This window comes from Apis florea, unplaced genomic scaffold (assembly GCF_048593485.1).
Source record: "Apis florea isolate Af1SG1 unplaced genomic scaffold, ASM4859348v1 contig_3587_pilon, whole genome shotgun sequence".
Classification (NCBI taxonomy): Eukaryota; Metazoa; Arthropoda; class Insecta; order Hymenoptera; family Apidae; genus Apis; species Apis florea.
Genome location: NW_028256789.1, coordinates 1638349 through 1658419, shown reverse-complemented (window position 1 = coordinate 1658419; position 20071 = coordinate 1638349). Strand labels below are relative to the sequence as shown.

Here is a 20071-nt window from a genome sequence, read left to right as displayed (position 1 = left end):
AATGGAAGATTTTTCTTTTTTCTCTAAACAGAATTTATTCGGCAGTAGCATGAAAATGTTAATTGCGATTAAAATATATCATTTATTTCAGACAAGTTTTATTCGACATTTAAAAAAGCATATGAAGCATTTTCTGATTTTCAACTCTTACCTCCGTTCTTGCGGCCGTGGTTGGCTAGGACCTTCACCAGCATCGTGAATTTCCTCGGTATTTCCATTAGTCGATCTGTCAGGTCGAGCACATTTACTACTCTAACTTCTACAATATCTACTTTAAATAGCGGGAGAACATATGATCTACCTTTCTTTTTTTTTTTTTTTTTTTTTTTTCGAAGGGACTTCGAATGATTCTATCGAGAAGAAGCGAATATTTGGGGCAAGCGCAATACTACTAAAGCTCTAAAATGTCAAATGTGGGATATACAGAAGAGTTTACAAGAAAATAAACGATCTAACATCGAATCGAATCCTTAAAGTCGTCACTGAATTCTTATTGTGAAACGTAGATAAATTCTTTCTCTACGATAAGATATAATCAGGCGTCTTCTAACAAATATTTAAACAAGCTAGAAAGGTAAAGAAATGTGTGTGTGCGTGTGTGTTTTTTTTTTAAATTAAAATCTATCTTATTTATCTTACTCTTTTTTCAGAAAATTCATTGGCTGCCACATTTGATTGATACCAAGTCGCATCCCCATTTGTAGATCTGGCTTTGCCTGTAAAAAAAAAAAAAAAAAAAAAAAAAGAAGTAAAAAAAAACGAAGAGAGGATAATTCACGGAATTATGGATTAATAATTCGTTTATAAATGGTATCCTGTTTACCTTCAATAATTTTTTCTCTTTCGTTAAAACTTTTCGAATGTATCTGTAATCCCGTGAAAATCGATTCAGGTATCTTGTCATCGATATGAAGGTGCTATTAATTATTACTATGAGAAACTTGAAATACGTCGCGATCGATATTCTTTCTTGCTTCGTTGGTATATCCTTTTCGTCCCTTTTATCTTCTTCAACGTCCAACACTTCCGGTGTCTTCTCACGTTCCTCCGTGGATACATCCTTCTCTTCGGTTTCTACGTCTGCTGATGTCGCATCAGCAGCCTAATTTCAATTAGGAAAATCGAATCATTTATATTATTAATCTATCCCGAAATCGTCGTACATTTTGCTACGCCGAATTTGAAGATCAATTAATTCATCGAATGATTTTTAACTGTTCGATAATCATTCAGATCCCTAACTATTACAAATTTCTCTGTGATCACGATTATGATTTGACGACAATGATGATTCAAATTCAGCGTATGCGATCGATCGACATCAAGGATTATTGTTAAGATATTAAAAGCGTGAGATTACGGTGCTACAGTCGCTGTAAACGTAATGAAAACAAATTAAGCCAAGTAATCGAGCGGCAGATTATATACACCAACGATGAGGAGCCTCCTGCGACTACAACATTAAAAAGAAATGACATAAAAAACATAAAAAAAAAAAACCAGAATCGACGTAAATGGTACGCCACCGCTTCCGTCATTATCTTTTTTTCTTTTTTTTTTTTTTTTTTTTTTTTTTCTTTACAAAGCTGTAAGATGCGAAAAGAGAAAAAGAAGAATAATTACACGGTCGAAGCACTGTAATAATACTAGCAAAATATAATATAAATATTTATACAATATAATTAATATCGCTATTACTCGCTGGTTTGCTGTGTGGCTGTATTATCTCGTGTATTATTATGTTAAAAACGTGTTAGAAAATGTGAGTTTTGCGTAGCTGACTAAATTAATAATCTGAATAAATAATCTTTTAAATTAATATTTAAATCGTATTCAATGTAAATGAGATGATAAAACGAAAAAGAAAAAAATATATATATATATATCTATGTCAAATATATATATCAAAAATATATAAATAAATGTCAAGAATAGAGAAAAATGTAATGAGTATAGTACAACGAAAGCTGATAAGAATTTATTCACAGATAATAAATTATTATAGAAGACACTGATGATCGACGATATTAGGAAACAATGATACAACGATAATTACAGAGAGGAAGAAGAAGAAAAAGAAGAAGAGAAAGAAGAAGAAGAAGAGAAGAAAAAGAAAGAATTATTAATCAGAGAGATTAAATGACGTTGAAATGGAGAAGGCTATATATATATATATATATGTATGTAAGAATGGAAAAGAGAGAAACGAAAAAGAGAAAAGAAGAAGAAGAAGAAGAAAAAAAAAAGAAAACAAAAAATACAAATAAAAAAATGAATACAAGGAAAAGATGATGGAAAGGTAAGAAAAAGAGAGCCTGTAGCAGTGACATGCAGCCTTTTAAGGGGGGTCTCACATCGGTGGCCACTGCGGTCTCGGAACGTGCACTGAGATACGACATAGACGATTTCTTCCTTGTTAAAGGCTCGCTCCGACGACGTAGTCTCAGCGCGTCCTTTTCAGTCCCTCCGTACAGGGCGACGTGCGTCGCGATCTCAATGTCTGTCTTAATCAGCGTGTTCATCAACTGCAAGGGGACCAGACTTTTGAGTCATTTTTCACTCCATGCAATACCGTATTGCCTTCTTTCTGTATATTGTTGTCTGCTGTCTGATGATCTCCTCGACGGGCCAAGGATAATAGTGTAAATTGTGAAAATCGTGAAAATAGTGAAAATTCTGGGGTGGGGGTGGGGGGGGGGGCGGTCAGGGGGGGGAGGGAGGAAGGACCGACTACTTTTATACGACGGGGAGGGGGAGGGCGAGGGTTCAGCGGGTGGGGATCGATAGAATAAAATGCAAGAATTTAATGCACACACAAAGGAGAACAAAGTCAACCTTTGGCCATGATCCGATGATCCATCTGATAGATTGAGGAAACGAGGGTGAGTGTAGAATATATTATAAGTAGTTAACTGAGTTAACCTGAATGACAAATAAGTTAACAAAGTTAACTGAAGTAAATTAACCAAATCGATAAGTGAGAGATGGGAGAAATTAAAAAAAAAAATAAAAAATAAAAAATATTGTTTCTCGATAGTTTCGATGGTATACACTATATGTAAAACAACATGTCGGGGAATTTTCGTTTCGCAGAATTTCTCAGTGGATCAAGCATTCTTCGCATTAGTCAAACTTTCAGATTGAAAAATTCATAGCAGACAAACCAGAGATTCTTATCGTATAAACCCTCTAAAAGAATAGATAACGTTCAAATTCAGTTCAATAGCGTTCCGATTTGTGCAAAAATCGACGTACCTCGGAAATGGTCATTCTTCTTCCGCGTTGCTCCAACTCGCGACGTTTCTCCGCTTCCCTCTTCTCGGACTCGGTGTCCGGGATCATGTCAGTGACATCGTCGTCGTCCAGATCGTCGAACATATAATAGTCACCCGATCTAATAGCTGATCAAAAGAAAAAAAAAAAAAAAAAAAAAAAATCGTTTTTAATAACTTTGGATTGAAAAAAATCCATCTTACCCTCATACCTTACATTACATATAAATAAATATATATATATATATATATTTTTTTATGCCAAAGCCATGCTACGATATTTCGTTCAACAACTTAACTTTAACGAGTTGTGCTTAAAGAAGATCGTAAAAATTACTCCACAAGAATTACTATTTAATTAAAAAACATCCGTCACGTTATTTAGATAAATCGTTAGTACAATCCACGAAGACACACGCGTTATAGATATAAAGATGCACCCGCCACCATCTTTGGTATATGCTATACATAATTAGAACTTCGTGTGACACATGTTTCATATTATAATATGTACAGTGTGAAGTTCTGTAAAAGCACAAGGATAGTTAGTCATTAGGGGGGATGGGGTGTTGGACAAATACCCAGTTGGTATGGACAAAAAGCCCAGATAAGCTGCGGAAAAGAAAATAATAATTTTCATTTACCCTCTTTGTTGGTCTTTGGCGCGCGAACTCTGTACAACGGCCGTGTCCTTGGATAGAGAGTATCTAACCGGAAAGAAAAAACACAAAGAGGTATATGTAAAAAACTGAAAACGATGTGGAACACTCGTCTGCACACAGTTGGATATAGATATCTATCTTACAATAATATACAATATTTATATTACACGTAATAATCATATTCGGCATCTCGATTCCTCGGCCGTCACGATCGGTGGGATACAGGACGATCTGTCAAGAGAGATAAACGGATTTTCTTCTTTTTTGGATCTCAATTAATAATAGATTTAATAAATTTTCCCTCCTTATACAAGGTAAGAGGTAAAATCAATTGTGAGAAAATGGAAAAATGGAATGGGAAAAATGCGAATGTTCGAATGCGAAAGCAAAGGTTACAAACTTACGTTCATAATCGAGTTACACGAGCGTGGTAATAGTGGTTTCAATTATGTACATCTAAAACGAGATTAAGAAACGGATCTAACACGACACATTTAACAGAGATCGATCGAAAACTCGACGGAAGCGGTAACAGAAAGATAGAAAAATTCTCGAAACAGAACGAAAAAAAGAAGAAACAGAGGAGAAAATTTCCAATGTGAAAATGAATCGATCGAACACATTCTAAACATCGAAAAATCAACATATAAAAATCAAAAATATCAAGAATCAAAAACTATCGAAGAATTATTTTTCCAACTAAATTCGTCTTCTCGGAGGAGACGCATAACGTAACGTAATTTTCTACAAAAAAATCAAGGAAAAAAAAAAGAAAAAAAGATACTCCTCAAGAATCGTGAGAAAAAAAAAAAGAAGAAAAACCATCGAGAAAGAACAATAACAGGAAAGAAAACGAAAAGAAAAGATATGGGTGCTTGAGATAGATGAGAGATCTATAGGTGCTTTCGCGGAAGCGTATGTACAGGACATCGTAGCGGATCGACGACGATGATCTTGTTCCCGATCTTGTGTCGTTACATGTGTGATGAGATTGCGGGGAACGAGATGCGGTCGAGACGATCGACTGCCTCGGTGTCTGCAACCCGTTCATCCATGGCGGCCCGACGAAGCTCGACTGACGCCGGTGACGTCTGATCGACGAGGTGAGCGATCGATCGTGCGCCCTTCTATCGTACGGCGGTGGCGAGAACACGGGGAAGGTCTCGTCCGGCGACGGTCCACGTGGATTCAACTCGCTACTCGGCGGGGAACCGAAAGAAATACGGGTCGGCTCGAGATAACCCTCGAGGCTGACCGTCATCACGGCGGAATTGGGCGTGGGCGCTTGCAATAGAGAGGCGGCTCGTGGTGTCAACGGGGGTGGCTCGTCCTCCGCGTCCTCGTCGACAGGCGTCTGATAACCTTGAGGAGGGGTGTGACCGGAAGAGACGCACGAGCTTACGCTGGAAGACCTCGCCAGAGGCGCCTCTCCTTCTTTTTTTTTCGCGTGCATCAAATACAGAGAACAGTTATAGAGATGAATCGAGATTCAAGCTGTTTCTTCTTGTTTGTTATGCGTGTACGGGGTTGGTACACGTTGGTTGAGAGTAAGGAAGGGAGGTAAAGAGAATTTCAAGTATCGAGCAAGGATTATTGTAGGACAAATTTCATCCCGTCAATCTGATCGTCCTATATACTTTTGAAGAAAGATAATTAGGAACCGTTGAAATGATTCTTACCAACTGCGTGTATCTCTGGCTCCCTGTAACTGGGGCCTTGAATTTTCCTCTGGTTTTCCTTGATCTTGTCCATCTTGAATTTCAACTTTTGCAACACGTTCTTCTCGACGTTCTCTTGGATCTCGATGCGTTTCTGATGCAACTCTTCCAATAATTCCGCGCCCCTCGATGCCAGGATGCTCATAGCTTTCGTTTCGTTGACTATGTGGAAGAAGTAGTAGCTTTTGAACAATCGTTTTTGGAATAACAGGAAGGTGAAACACAAGCCGTCCCAGATCATGCCTATGTCCTCCTCAGGCACGTCGCAATCCAATTTTTCCGGGACCAAATCTGTGATCGGACTTTTGAATTTTCTTACACAAACTATGCCGAACAATTGAATGAATGGACACGCTATCATTTGCATCTAAAAATTTCGATATTTTATTCGTTCGAGTCAATATATTTAATAAAACTTTTTTTCGCAGAAAGTGATAAACGAGATTATTACCTGCTCTATCATCACGCAACCGATACCCTGAAACAGAGACTTGCAGAATATGACGATCACGTTGTAACCGATCAACAAATGCCACCACGTTAAAATCGTCTGCACTGGCCTCAAGTAAAAGTCACTTCCTTGCCAGAGGAACACGAATGCACCGATCAAATAACCCAACGAGAACAGATTAGTCCTCTCTGTTCCAGCCAGGAACACGATCGATAAAGCGATCCACATCAAACTTATCAACACGGCACGTTTCACTATATCTAAATAAGTGTGAGCATGAGACACGAAATCCTTCACAGGATTCACGAAATTTGGTTTCTCTATGTTTTCGTACACGGAATAATTGTGACCGGCTGGAAACTCTTCGCCAGTTGCCTCGCATCGCTTTTCGATTTTGAAAACGAGACTTTGCCTGACGATCATCATTAATAGCAAAAAATCACCTATATTTTAAAAAAATAAAAATCATACCCTTATTAAGAGATAAATCAATATTTTTTTTTTTTTTTTTTTCCATTATATAGCAGTCTTACATATTAATTTCCTAGCATTAGGTGGAAAATCAGGATCCGGCAGGTACATCCATTCCTGTAATACCCTCAAAATTCTGGATTTTTCCCATGGGTAATCTAAAAAATTAAGGAAAAAATCACTCTGACTTTAATCTCTAGATGGAATTTGTTTGAAATTTCTAATTACTTGGAATTAGAAATTAATCACCTATGCAAAGCCACGGGGGAGGTGCAACGACGAAAGCATATTGAATAGGTAGGAGAATTATAATGAAAATCTTGAAGAAGGGCCAAATTTTTGATAAAGTTTTTCTCCTCAGACAGAACAATATTAAAAGCCAAATGCCATAGAGGACCGAATAGAAATCGAGTCTGGTAGCGATAAGCGCCACGATTCCTATCAAACAGAATTCGACGCCAAACTTGTAGAATGCGTAATTGAAAAGGAATTTCAAGCATTCCAATATCCCTTCGTCAGCGTTTTGTCTGGTGATCGAGGGGAACATGACATAAGGCCTGTCCAAAGGTTCTCCTCGTGCTTTTCTGTAGAAACATTGTCGAATTCTAATTATCTTTCTTAGAGTGGTCACCACTATGATTCCTATGTAGCCTTTCAATAATTCCGCCAGATTTCCTGGCTCGGCTTTCTTTAGTCCAAACCATTCTGCTATGTTGTACATCGTGTTATTGCTGCTATATCGCTGATTCTCTGGAAATACCTGTAAAGGATAAATATTTTTCCTGAAAAATTAGATCGATTATACATGCAAATGTTCATACTTACCGTGCAATTAATATTCCAATTGCTGTGATTGATATATTGAATTTGATACAGCATTTTTCCAACCATTAAAATACCGATTATCGCCGCTATTATATTCACGGTGCATATTTGAATGTTTCTTCGAAAATTGATCATTATAACCGATATCAATACGAATATTAAATTAATAGCACAGACCTGGAATATAACGAATTTTATTTTATTGAAATAAAATTTAGATAAATTTATACCGATATATCTTATATCTTGTATATATAATTCAAACTCACATCGTTGACGCAGAGAAGCATCACAGAAATAAAAATGATCTTTTGCATATGAATTTCGAAGAAGAGCCAAATGTAGTTATAAACACTTTTTACGCGCGTTATTATATCGCCAAATAACGCTAATAATTCTATTTTAGACATGCCTGAAAATTTTCGTCAACTCAGCATTTCTTTATCGTATTAATTTTCCTTAAAAAAAGAAAAAAAAAAGAATGTACGATTCGTCATACGTTTTAACTGTTTCAACGTGTATTTAGGTTTTTCTTCATTGAGAAAAATTTGTTCTGGAGAGGATGGTGGTATAGCTAAAATCGGTGCATGGCCAAGGCTCGGTTGTTCGATTTGAGGTTCCTCGGTTCTACAATTTTTTTTTTTTTTTTTTTTAATTTATTTTTAATATCGTTAATTTATGCAATAGAAATTCCATATGCTAACCCGAATTTTTCGAGATCGGTCATTTCTAAGAAATCTTTGTGGAAATAATGGATCTGAAGGACCGTAATAATTACAAAGAAGGTTGGTGTGAGTAATCGAACGAAAAGATCCTTAATCTCGTATTTTTCTAAGCCGATATCTTTTTGCAAATTCTCGTCGATATGCAAATAATTCCAATATTCTGGAAAATTGTGAAATTGATAAGTATATACAAGAATCAGCATGATTATGGAATAACCGATAACTGTAAGCCAGAATGGGTACATCATCTTTCTCCAAATTGTCCAAGATATCTATAAGAAAGAAAGAGAGAAAGAAAGAAAAAAATTAAAAATAAAATCTTTGATAGTTTTATTTTTAACTGACTACTTGATTACTTTTTTCCCCCTCCACGTACCTGGAACGTAATGACTAGAACAAGGAAGAGAGACATGTAAATGATCCTGAACACCGTCATACGTTCACCAGTGATTCCACAAATGAACAGCATGATGGTCACCACTGCGATCCAAAACTTGGTCAACAATCTTTTCAAAAGTATACCGACATCCAGCATGAATTTGCTTTTAATTTCAGGTGCTTCGTGATTCATCGCTGTGGTAGCTGTCGAAACAGACACGTGCAATGGTGCCACCATGTCTCTCAATGCCGAGGAACGTCTCTGCCTGGATCTTTCGACCATGTATTGTCTCATGGTAATCCAGAATATCGATAGGAATAGACACTGAAAATTAATTGTTGAAACGTTTTGAAAATAGGATGATGCACGTTTTATATAAATTAGATAATATAAATGAATTTGGAAATTATTTCTTTTTTTTTTCTTTTACTTTGACCACTAGATGCCAGCAACTTAGCTCATCAGTTTTGATGAAACCGATCTCTGACACTTTTATCCCGTTTATTTGCGTTGGTAATTCTTCTTCGGTCAAATCCATGCTATAAACGTATTGCACGATGACAAGGAGCATTGAGTAAAAAGCGATGAAAGGAGAGCACTTCATCATCAAAGCGCCTTTATTAGGTACCATCCAAAGGATCAATGCCCATAATAAGAGTGCAAAGGTTGTCCAACTGTGATACATTATACTCCACGTCTAATAATAATAGGCGAGAAAGAAATTAAAATAATTTCAAAAGTTTCAAAGAATTTTATTAGAAATTTATTAAAAAATTTGGCTTGTTAATTTTTACCATCATTATGATATTCGTGGCAAGATAAGACGACTTAATTATCAACTGGAAGATCGAGTATACGGCCATGATGATATGCTCGATAACTCCAGATTGCTCATCTGCGCCAGCTAGAAAAATATTTAATCGATTGATAAATTTTATTTTATTTTTATACTTAATGGAAGCTAATTTAAATAACGAACCATCGCTGAGACTTTGCATCTGAATATTGTCATCCTGATGGCCATCCTGAACGATGACGCTTCCGGTTGAATCTTGTAGTAGCCCCGTTCTCCCGGACCCAAATCGCATCAACTATCGATAAAATTAACTAAACTATTCTCCGAATGTAAAAACAAATTTCGAACATATCTCTACATAGCGTTTTTTTTATCATCTCTTTTCACTTAATAATCTTAATTTTTATTCTGATTTATTCTGATTATCTATTCTAAACAATTTAAATTTGAATTAAATATATATTGTTCGTGAAACAAAATCTCGTGTTTCAAGCGTGTGCATGCATGCTGTGTGTGTAAACGAAGTGGATTTATATACCTTCACCAATAGTTACCATAATGATTTCCAAAATACGTATCGATTATTTAAATAAATAAAAAAAAAAAAAAGAAAAAAGAAAAAAAATATATATATAAACAAAGGAAAAAGAATGTGTTTGAATAAGAATAAAAGCAAAATTGATCGTAAAGAGAAATAAAATTAAATTAAATAAATTAAATTGCTGTATATAAGTGAAACGTGCAAACTTAATCATTATACGTACGGGTGTGCGCTCGTCGACAGGTGAGAACGATGAATTAACGATCGGCTTCTAAAACAATGGCAAACTAAACATAGCGGCATCCAAATGGAAAAGGAATTTGCTCAGCATTAAAGAACAACCGCAAATCTGGAAGGCGATAGTAAATAAAAACTCGGGAGTTGTCTGAATAGAGGCGGTGGAAAACAAAATGATCTTAACATAAATTTATTATACCTTCTTCTTCCATAATTTTTATCGCCTTCGCCAATCAAAAAATAAAATAAATAAATAAATAGATAATGTAAATTATTAATTTCACGATATGGTTACTGTATGTACATTCCATAATGATATATACATTTTTCTTTTGCCTAATGATAAGTTAGTGATGGCATAATGATTTACATTTTTTTTTTCTCTCTCTTTTGCCATGATAAATGAGCGATGGCACATATGTATGATCGTACCGATGTTCAATAACGTGAAATAAAATCGATGATAAATTGTATGTACAATCCAAAATCTAAAAATGTGATTAGAAAGAAGAAGAAGAAGAAGAAGAAGAAGAAGAAGAAGAAAAAGAAGAAGAAGAAGAAAAGAAAATTCGGCTCATGCAGGACGACGAGATCCTTACGCGAGCCTTTCGTCGCGCCGATTGCCATCTTTGAGATGGTGTCCTTCTCCTGATGGAAACGTGCCTGGACAACGGAGTGTTCAGGTTCTCCAGTTTTCCGCTCAAACGTTTCACTTTCTTTGCCTGGAACGCCTCGTTAGTAAAAGCAACGTTCTTCAAAGAAAGACACGTGTGTTACCAGATACACTTGTTGTTCGAACAGTTAGTAAAAATAGATTGTTACAAGCTTAAGTCGTGTTATTCAGCTGATATATCGGTGTGTTAATCATTTTCCTTAACCGTAAGAAGGTTAATTAAGTCACATTAACAGGCACATTGCACGCGACTTGCATCGTTAAAATGATTCGTGCTTGGATAAAATTTCAATTAAATTGCAAATAAATTATTATTATTATCGATAGCTTCTGAATATTCTAAATATTTCAACGGATATTTCAAACTTCACAGTTGAATTATTTAAAATTTTAATTCTACGAAACGGTTATCTTCGTTATACCAATTAATAAATCCTCGCGTTATTAATCTTCCGTTACATTCTATCGTTTAATAGTTTAATTTTGATTCGATCGAGTAATTATTTCGCGTTTATCTCGACTTTAAAATATTCCCAATATTAGCAAAAAAATACACTAACGATAAACTCACCGGCTTTTTGCTCAGGAACTGTGATTGCAACGCCAAAACGAAATAAAGCCAGAACAGTCTCAGGGAGTATCCGTAAATCAGCCAATCGGTATCATTGGTGTACTCCACGTATCTTGGATTGGAGCAGTTCATTTGATAGACAGGAATCAGGGCAAGGTATCGTTGCCAAGTGCTGTTCACGGGTATTAATTCTTGAGGTATTTGATTCTGGTAGCTGAGCAGAAACAGGATGTGAAGGACCACCACTGCCATCACGATCCTGCACAGCCTGGCGAAGCCTTTTCGAAGCTCTTTGTTGCACGCCCACCAGGTCGAAGCTCCCAAGAAGATGAGGAAATAGAAACCCCCTTCTATCGATGGCCTCAGAGATGCTGTGATGCATAACGATGCCAGAACCACGTAAGTTCCTATGCGTCCTAAGAAGTTGATGATCTGAGCACGGAAAATTGCGTTAGCTCCAATTCTCTAACCGAATTATTAATTATTGTTTCATGCGTTATTGTTTTCAAAGTCTGGGCGAGACGCGAAAAAATTATATCAATGTTGTATTTCGTATAAAAAAAAAAAAGAAATTGAACGATACCTTAATATTTGCGTCCACAATTTTCTTCGAGGCCTCGACGTTTTGATGCAACGAGGCATCGCCTTCTTCAGTGATCGTTTTTTGCGATAGGAAACGACATATGAAATATATTATTATACTAGTAGGTAAGACGATTAATTCCGGTGTCAACCAGAAGAATATCTCCCACTCGGTCGCGCCATCTAGCCTTACGAAACCTAAGTGTCTGAAGATCACTTCCATAGGTTCGCCTAGAAATTATTCATCACAGAAGAGGCAATTATTATTATTTTTTCTTTTTCTTCTTTTTTTTTTTTTATTCCAAAGTGTATTTAAAAATTGGCAAACGTTCTCCTCCCTTTCAAACTTTCCTTACGTACAATTGTGAAGGAAGTGTCCGTAACTGGGCAGGGCCAATAAAACTATGTGGAAAGTGATTTGGCTGGTTGTTGTGAGAAAAGACAGGCCGATGCAAGTTTTTAAATAGTGGCCCGTGTGGCCGGCCATTGTTTTTGCGTCCGGTATTGGCACGTGGGGCGAATATAGCATCAGAGCCAAATAAACTAGTGACAATCCTACAGGCCTCCATACCGCACCTGTTTAATCGAACAGTTGCATAAATTTTTAATATTAAACTCTTTAATGACGATCCGTATCCACGTTTTACCCATTATTATGTCAAACCAGAATGCGAAACGTATTCTTTCGTATTTCACGACATTTTCTAAACGATATTCGCCACGTAGCAGAGATGCTGTTCATTTCACTGGCACGAGAAGAAATAGGGTGGAAGGAAAGGTCAATTTCAACCGAGGGAAGAGATGAAAGCATATACAACGACTGACATTTTACTCCCTGATATATGTCCGAATGAAAATTCAACAATTCACATTTTCTAATACAGTACATTATCGTCCACGTGTCATTACACTCCAAGAATTTCTATATACGTATCATGCGTTCCGTGGAATGGAACACACGTGTCTATAATTAAATCGGAAAAGCACCAGGATTCGGAACGTTGATTCACTTTGGAATCGTTAGCAAGCGTGAAACATAATTAATTTCTTCGCACAGGAAAGTCTTCGCACAGGATGCTCGCGTTTTCTGGCGAGCGCGCTCTGTTTCTTCAAAGGAAAAAATCTCGTCGAAATCGTGCTCGAAACTCATTCCATTTCGTTCCAGTCCTCTCTATGAGCGCTTTCTATTCGCGGCATGCATTCTGCTTACTATTTTCTCTTCACTCTGCTCACAAACGAAAAGTTTGACCGGCTGCCAAGCAAACTCGAGTTATTCTCTCCGTGTTCCAGCACTGTTACGAGTTACTTCATTATTCTCCAACGTTTTGCGCTTCCGTTTCCCTCGCATTTCGTCGTCCACGTATCTCGTTTCGTAGATCGAGATGATCGAAATTAAAGATAGACGAGTTAATTGCGAATTATTAAAAAAAAAAAAAAAAAAAAAAAAAAACTATTCGAACCGTATACATATTTTTCATTCTCTGTGATCACGTGACTGTAATTCGTGTGTATTTTAACGGGACATCGTTAATTATAAAAACTACGAGTCGACTAATTACTCGTGCCAGCTTGTGCGCATCGTAGTTTCACAGATAACATTCAACGTCGTAATTTTATTTTTATTTTTTAGTCTAGACTATCGAGGTCGAAAGATCGAAATAGCCTCTCGAAATTATCATCAACGATAAAAAGGTTGGACGAATTAGAACATCCTTTCCTCTAAATAAAGTTCTTTGACTCGCGATTGCTCGCGATCTCGTTACCTCTTGCTTCGAGAAATATTCTCATGTAATTTAAACGATAAATAACGACAACTTCGTTCGAACGATAACGTTCTCGATCGAATAAAATTCTTTAACCTAATTATAAACCGGGACTGAACCGTGCCTCGACCCTATTACAATGGAATTCTGAGGGGCTTCCCCGGATTTATACCACGTATATACACACGTCTCTCGAATTTCCAACTAATATATTTCAAAAATGCTCGTTTTTTTTTTTTTTTTTTTTTTTTTACTTTATCATCACTCTGGAAACGACGATATTTATATTTTTGAAGTGTGTATGACGGATACGTGCGTACAACTAATCTGATTTATTGTTTTCTCGAAATTGCAATCAATAACAAAATATTAATTGACGAGGTAGGTAGGTTATTTAGAAGATATTTTATTATCTGGTGATGAAAATGAGGCAACCAATGGCGACAATGTTATTTATGACGTACTGTTATGCGTTCTGGAATGATCTAACATGTGGCGCGTTGATAACACCCTGATAATTAATAACTGGTATTAAACTGGCTAATGGAACGGTCAATATAACGAAAACTTTTTGATTCAATATATTCGATAATAAATTTATATATTACGATTTTTATAGCATATATTGAATTATAACACGTAATTTTGTTAATTCTGTTACGATGATTATTTTTTTTTTTTTTTCTTTTCGTGTAGGTGTTATAAACAACGATGACACATTGAAATGAGAATAATTGAGAAGGAATAAAAGGAAAAGAATAAATTTCTCGGATTCTCCATTGCTTACTCGTCTATTTCTAGATTTTGCCTTCGATTATACTATGCCTTGTTTGCAGTTTCACACGATTCATTCGCTTTCAAGAATCGACATAGTTTAGATCTAAGGTCAGTACTCGAGTACAAATCATAGCTATTTTAACACTATGACATCATCCACGTGTTTCCTTTACATATTTTATATAAAAATTTTGAATCTTCAAAATTTAGATTGTACTTTCAAAACCTACTAATTTTCTACGTTGAAATTTGAATTTTTTTTTTTTAAACTCTTAATTTTTAAAACGAAAGAGAAGAAATAATTTTTTCAACAATGTCCCTGATAATTTCCCAATTTCCCTAATAATTCTAATAATTCACGATTCTATCGCAATATGACGTAAGATTTCCTCGAAGCTTATCAATAGAAATGAAACGCATAATTTATATACATTCTTATCTGTTCCAATATTAAAATTTTAATATTCCAAATCTAAACGTTTAATCGTCGAATCATTTTTTCATATATATATATATATATCGACGAAATTATTATATAAAACATTTCGATTAAAAAATTTTCGGAAGAGAAGTTTAACTTTAATTTTACTCACATCCGGTGAAGACGAGCGGCAACACGACCCTGATGAGGGCCACGTTCAGCCAATACTTGGACATGCCTCGATCTGCTCGTGTGCCCTTTCACCCTGAAACACAGAGAGAGAGAAAAGTTGCGCGTAAAACAATCCACCGTGTACGTTGTCAACATCTCGAGATTTCACGGCGGCAATGTCAGCTCGACTGGAATCGATACGACACTGCCGCAGTCGGATACCTTTAACCTCGTTTTGCCATGAGACCGCGGCACCAACGTTCCTACACCCGGCCTTCGTTTTTACAACCGACCCGTCCAAATTTACGCTCCGCATTTAATTTAACCACCCCCCTCTCGCTACATCCTTCTCGTATTCGCAAATTTTTCACGAAAAATCGTGCCACGACGATGATCCTCTGACATTTCTTCCCACGAATTGTCAAATTAACAGAAATTTGTCTCGTTGACAGAACGATCAATTTGATCCGATCGAAGTATATAATAGTATCTAAACGGGGGTGCATTCTTTATTCGCTTTGTTTGATTAAATTCTCCGTACCGATGAAAATATATTCGATTAGATCAAATATAAATTTGTACTTTAACCTATGCGATATTTATTTGCAAAATGGCATTAACAAGATGTAATTGAAAAAATTGTTTGCGATCGTGTCAAGCATTTAATAGCATCCTAATATGTAGTCGATGTCTTTGGAGTGTGACGTGTACACCATCTGCGCCCATTTCCTGCTTCCGTCTAAGATTTCATTGATGGTGTCAGGTCTTCGGTTTCACCACCGAAAATCAATCCATGTTTCCGTTCCGCGCTTTTTCGACGATCGTCAATATCACTTTTTTTTATCGAATCTTTTCTTCAAAAAAAAAAAATTTAAATGCCTCTGTGCACTATTCCATATAAATAAAATGGAAAAGAAGAAGAAGAAGAAGAAGAAGAAAGAAGAAAGACCGCAAGATTCTCTTTAGAAATCGTTTCGATTTTCGTGTACTCGTACTCGTTGAGCAAATATTTCGGTAAGAAATATTCGCATGTTCATTCACGATCGATGAAAATGAAAATAGAAAAAGCTTGAAATTATCAAATGGTTCCGAGAAAGAAAAATGCTTCGAGCAGGTTTTTCGATAAAAAAACTGGCACGCCTAATTTAATTAGCAAGAAATTATATGGAGTTGGAAATTATATGGTGCGTCCTTAATTTGTTTTTAGATCACTTTTTTACGCATCATCCATTACTAATGCGGAATTATATATCAAAAGAAGTAGGAACGTTGTGAAATATAAGAAAAAGAAGATTCAACTTGTCTCGAGTTTTATATCAATAGTGCTGACACTGAACATCTCGACTAGACTGTTCATTTGCATTTATCTCAAACTATGGATCGCCTCTTCGTCAAGTCCTTCAATAAATGTATACAACGCAAAATTTTTTTTTCTTTTTTTGTGCACAAGATTTTATCATCTGACCTACATGAAGAATTTAATATATTATAAAGCGATCCTTAAAACGCTCTTTCCTCGAAGGATGAAAAGATGGAAGGAATATTATTGACCGTAATTACATACCGTCAAAATTTGTCATTGTCATCTATGTTATATCATTGACATACAATATCATTTCATACGTATATTGAATCGTGTTACGAATCGCTTGTATAATTGAAAAATAATATCTTATTATTATCCGAGGATTGAAAGAAAAAACAAATTCTCAGAATGATTAAATTAATCAATAAAAATAATGAAATAAAATTGTGATATGCTAGGAATTTCCTGAATCTTCGTCAAGAAAAATTCAAATTCTTTCGCGGTGAATTACGAAGAGCACGATGCAATTATACTGTACAATTTGTGCAACGATATTTTTTTTTTTTTTTTTGTTTCATCAAAGATCATCGTCACCTTAAGTCGCGTGACTTAAAGAAGAAAAAAAAAAAAAGAAGAGAACAACGTCCTGGTTTTTATAAATATCGAAGTTTCGATAGGATACGCGATCGATGATATACCTACGTGTTTAGAACGACAGGTTGTGTAAATACTATAGAACTGGCAACGATAATTGGCATGCTCCAAACCTGGTGAAATTTTGCTAATCCTCTGCAACAGATTTGTCAATCTCAGTATTATTTAAATTATGAAACAGAGAAATCACGAGGAAAAAAAATTCAAGGTTTTTTTGAAAATATTCTATTATCTCAATTTTAATCAAGTTGAATAGAAAGAAAATATATCTCCATCGTGAAATCTCGAAGTCTAGGAGAAATTTTATTTTGAAAGGAATCACACTACTTTGCATTAAGTGCATTTATGTTACTTAAGCGACTCAGCATGAGAAGCTGCATTTTAATCAACTTAAAATGAAACGTCTTATTCATAGTCTAAACCGGTTTGAGAAACATTACGCGAATTAAATTACAGCTGCACTTGCGGATTACTTTCATTTCGTCAACTTGGTCGATATACTCGTATTATAATATGTATATGTACACAAGAAAGAAAGAAGTATATCTTGCGCGAATATTAATCAAACATCCGATGAAAAATGCGTTTCATATTTTCACAGAATATCTATTACTTTATAGAATATCTATTACTTCGATCACGATTATCTTATTGATTTTCAATGCAAACAGACAAACAGATAATGCGATTCGTGATTCAACGCGGTTCGAGATTGAATGATATGATTTCCTTTATTTAAACTCCGGTGAAAAGAATATTTTTATAATTTATATTGTCTTAATTTGTCGTTAAACGGAACTGTATATACATGTATGACTGATATAAAGCGGACAAGTTCGCAATTAACATCGGTCGTTCGATTAATATTCGCCGTATTTTCCGTGGAATCAATGCCGATGACGGAGGTATCGTAGAATCCCGAGTTTAATTTTAGCTCGAAAAGTTGAAGAGAATGGGAAACTAATTCAACTTTTATAGAAAACGTCCAACATTTCGTTGCACAGAACAGGGCTGGCTCGTTCCTGAATGAAAACACGTGACAGTTATCGTCTTTCTTTTATGGAGGCATTCATTAACTTTTCAACGTGATAAAGAGACAAAGACGAGAAAACTATTCTTACTTTCTCATTCTCGTCTCTATTTAATTAATGGAAAACACGTATTAACGATCGTTAAATTTCTACTCGGGGAATACAAAAAAAAAAAAGAAAAAAAAAAGAAGAAAAAGAAGAAAAATGTAATCACGAAACACGGTACAAGAGGTCTTTTAGGAATAATTACCTTTGAAAAAGCTCACGCTTTGATTCCCGCTCTTATATTCCATTAAATTTTCTCGGATATATCAATTTTAGGAAGAAACGTGCGCATTGCGTGCACATCTTGGGTACGTGCGTGCCGCACGCAACAAGGAGTTGATTAAGGGAGTGTGCACATCCCTCGTTACGCTTTCAGGATGAATATAATTCGTGTTGAGTTCCCTGATGCTTCGATAAGCGACGATAATGCTCTTTCTGCATTTAAACGTTTTATCAAAATCCGTGTTATTGCACCAATTAATCCTATTCCGTTTTAAATTTATATATAGAAACGAATTTACACTCCTATCTCGTTCTCCTCCTATCTTCCTACGAACGATTATTACAAGTGAATTAATTAATAAAATTTTCTTAACGATAATCTAAATTTTTGCTTCGATAGTAACATATTTTCTTGGCAATGAGATATAGTATTATTGTAACACAAAAATTTGAATAATATAAAACACGATATCGCGTTATTTGAATACTGATTGTATATTTCTAATATTTTAAACAATACTTTTCTAATATTAATTTAAAACAGGTCAGTTATCTACGACGAAATACGGCGTTGTAAACACCTTCATACGGCGAGACGATAATGTATTGTATTATCGTCGACATATATATATAACGCAAAGAGGAGACACGACGTAACGAACATGATTCACTCTTATCGCAGATACACAAAAGACGGCCCCCCCTAAATTTCGAGAATCCATGTATTTGTTTTTATACCGGCAATCTTCCAATAGTGAGTCGCAATAAACAACGGTCGAATTTCGTTTCGAAAATTTGCTTCGATTTACGACGTTTCTTTACCTTTGCCAAATCGTAAATGAGCAAAATGTCAACCGTTTTACGAGCGTTTCCTGCCGACGAGCCAAGTTCCGCATTGTAAAAATTACGCGAATAAATCAACGACGTTCAATCTTTAATTTATTTTCGAAGATTATTATTAAATCTAATAAACAGCAACTGAATCAGCACACGTGTGTCGATCGATCATCTTTCACAGGTCATCTCTATTTCTCGTTGATGTATTTTTATTCTTTATCCTTTTATTAAATAAATAAAACGCTAATAACAATTCCATCTGTCTTCTATTCTTCCACCTAAGATAAAAATTTCTCGTTATATCATACTTCAAATTTATCGTCTTACCATATACATATACCATGCACCAAAAATTCACTCTATTCATTCATTCTATCAATCACACGCCCACATCCATGTATTTTTTTCCTTTAACCAACCGTCCAACTTGGGTTGAACGTACCATCATCGCTTATTCCCAAGAATAACGTATACGTATACGAAACAAACACACGCGTATAAACCAACTACCAACCACACCGAGGCATAATCAGCTGACTGGAATCGGCGCACAAAAGGGTCGAAAGAGAGAGAGACAGATAGAAGAGGAACACGCTCACCTTGAATGAAACCACTCCACCGGTGTCTCAAACCATCCCTCACGATTGTGTTCACGTCGATCGAACTTCCAGGAGAGCAACATACGCCTCCCGGCTTCAACACGCTGTCAAATCTCACGTTGTCACACACTCGCTTGATTTTCCCCTCGCTCAACGTTATATTTAACGTTCGACTTAAATACACGTCGCGTGATTTTTCGAGTGGAACGATTCACCAACGCCCACGAGGCGTTTTTCTTTTTTTTTTTTCTTTTTCTTTGAGGAGGAATCGTGACTCATCCGCACGTATCACGATTACGCCCCGAACGACGAACGGCGATCAACGCCGGCTCAACACACACT

At 35.8% G+C, this 20071-nt stretch overlaps 1 protein-coding gene across 10 annotated transcripts in view; it reads right to left on the bottom strand.

Annotated features, from left to right (window-relative positions):
* The window catches only part of Piezo (piezo type mechanosensitive ion channel component), a 25712-nt gene extending 5641 nt beyond the window's left edge, over window positions 1-20071 (bottom strand). For 2 of the 10 annotated variants that reach the window (XR_015294181.1, XM_031915781.2), the window contains exons 1-24: window positions 19730-20071; window positions 15037-15129; window positions 12264-12479; window positions 11905-12134; window positions 11322-11753; window positions 10677-10829; window positions 9483-9594; window positions 9298-9407; window positions 8934-9200; window positions 8501-8827; window positions 8104-8396; window positions 7899-8026; window positions 7669-7811; window positions 7400-7576; window positions 6824-7334; window positions 6637-6732; window positions 6104-6546; window positions 5614-6019; window positions 3917-3979; window positions 3256-3401; window positions 2355-2525; window positions 824-1102; window positions 640-716; window positions 152-226 (exon numbers count right to left, since the gene is read on the bottom strand). Coding sequence is in view for 1 of the 10 variants with exons in the window: in XM_031915781.2 (XP_031771641.2) it covers window positions 152-226; window positions 640-716; window positions 824-1102; window positions 2355-2525; window positions 3256-3401; window positions 3917-3979; window positions 5614-6019; window positions 6104-6546; window positions 6637-6732; window positions 6824-7334; window positions 7400-7576; window positions 7669-7811; window positions 7899-8026; window positions 8104-8396; window positions 8501-8827; window positions 8934-9200; window positions 9298-9407; window positions 9483-9594; window positions 10677-10829; window positions 11322-11753; window positions 11905-12134; window positions 12264-12479; window positions 15037-15100 (4919 nt within the window). In the remaining 9 variants the exon portion in view is untranslated. Of the gene's footprint in view, window positions 1-151; window positions 227-639; window positions 717-823; window positions 1103-2354; window positions 2526-3255; window positions 3402-3916; window positions 3980-5613; window positions 6020-6103; window positions 6547-6636; window positions 6733-6823; window positions 7335-7399; window positions 7577-7668; window positions 7812-7898; window positions 8027-8103; window positions 8397-8500; window positions 8828-8933; window positions 9201-9297; window positions 9408-9482; window positions 9595-10063; window positions 10112-10676; window positions 10830-11321; window positions 11754-11904; window positions 12135-12263; window positions 12480-15036; window positions 15130-17043; window positions 17131-19729 lie in introns of all 10 variants that reach the window. The other 8 variants (XR_015294182.1, XR_015294183.1, XR_015294186.1 and 5 more) reach the window with 8 other exon arrangements.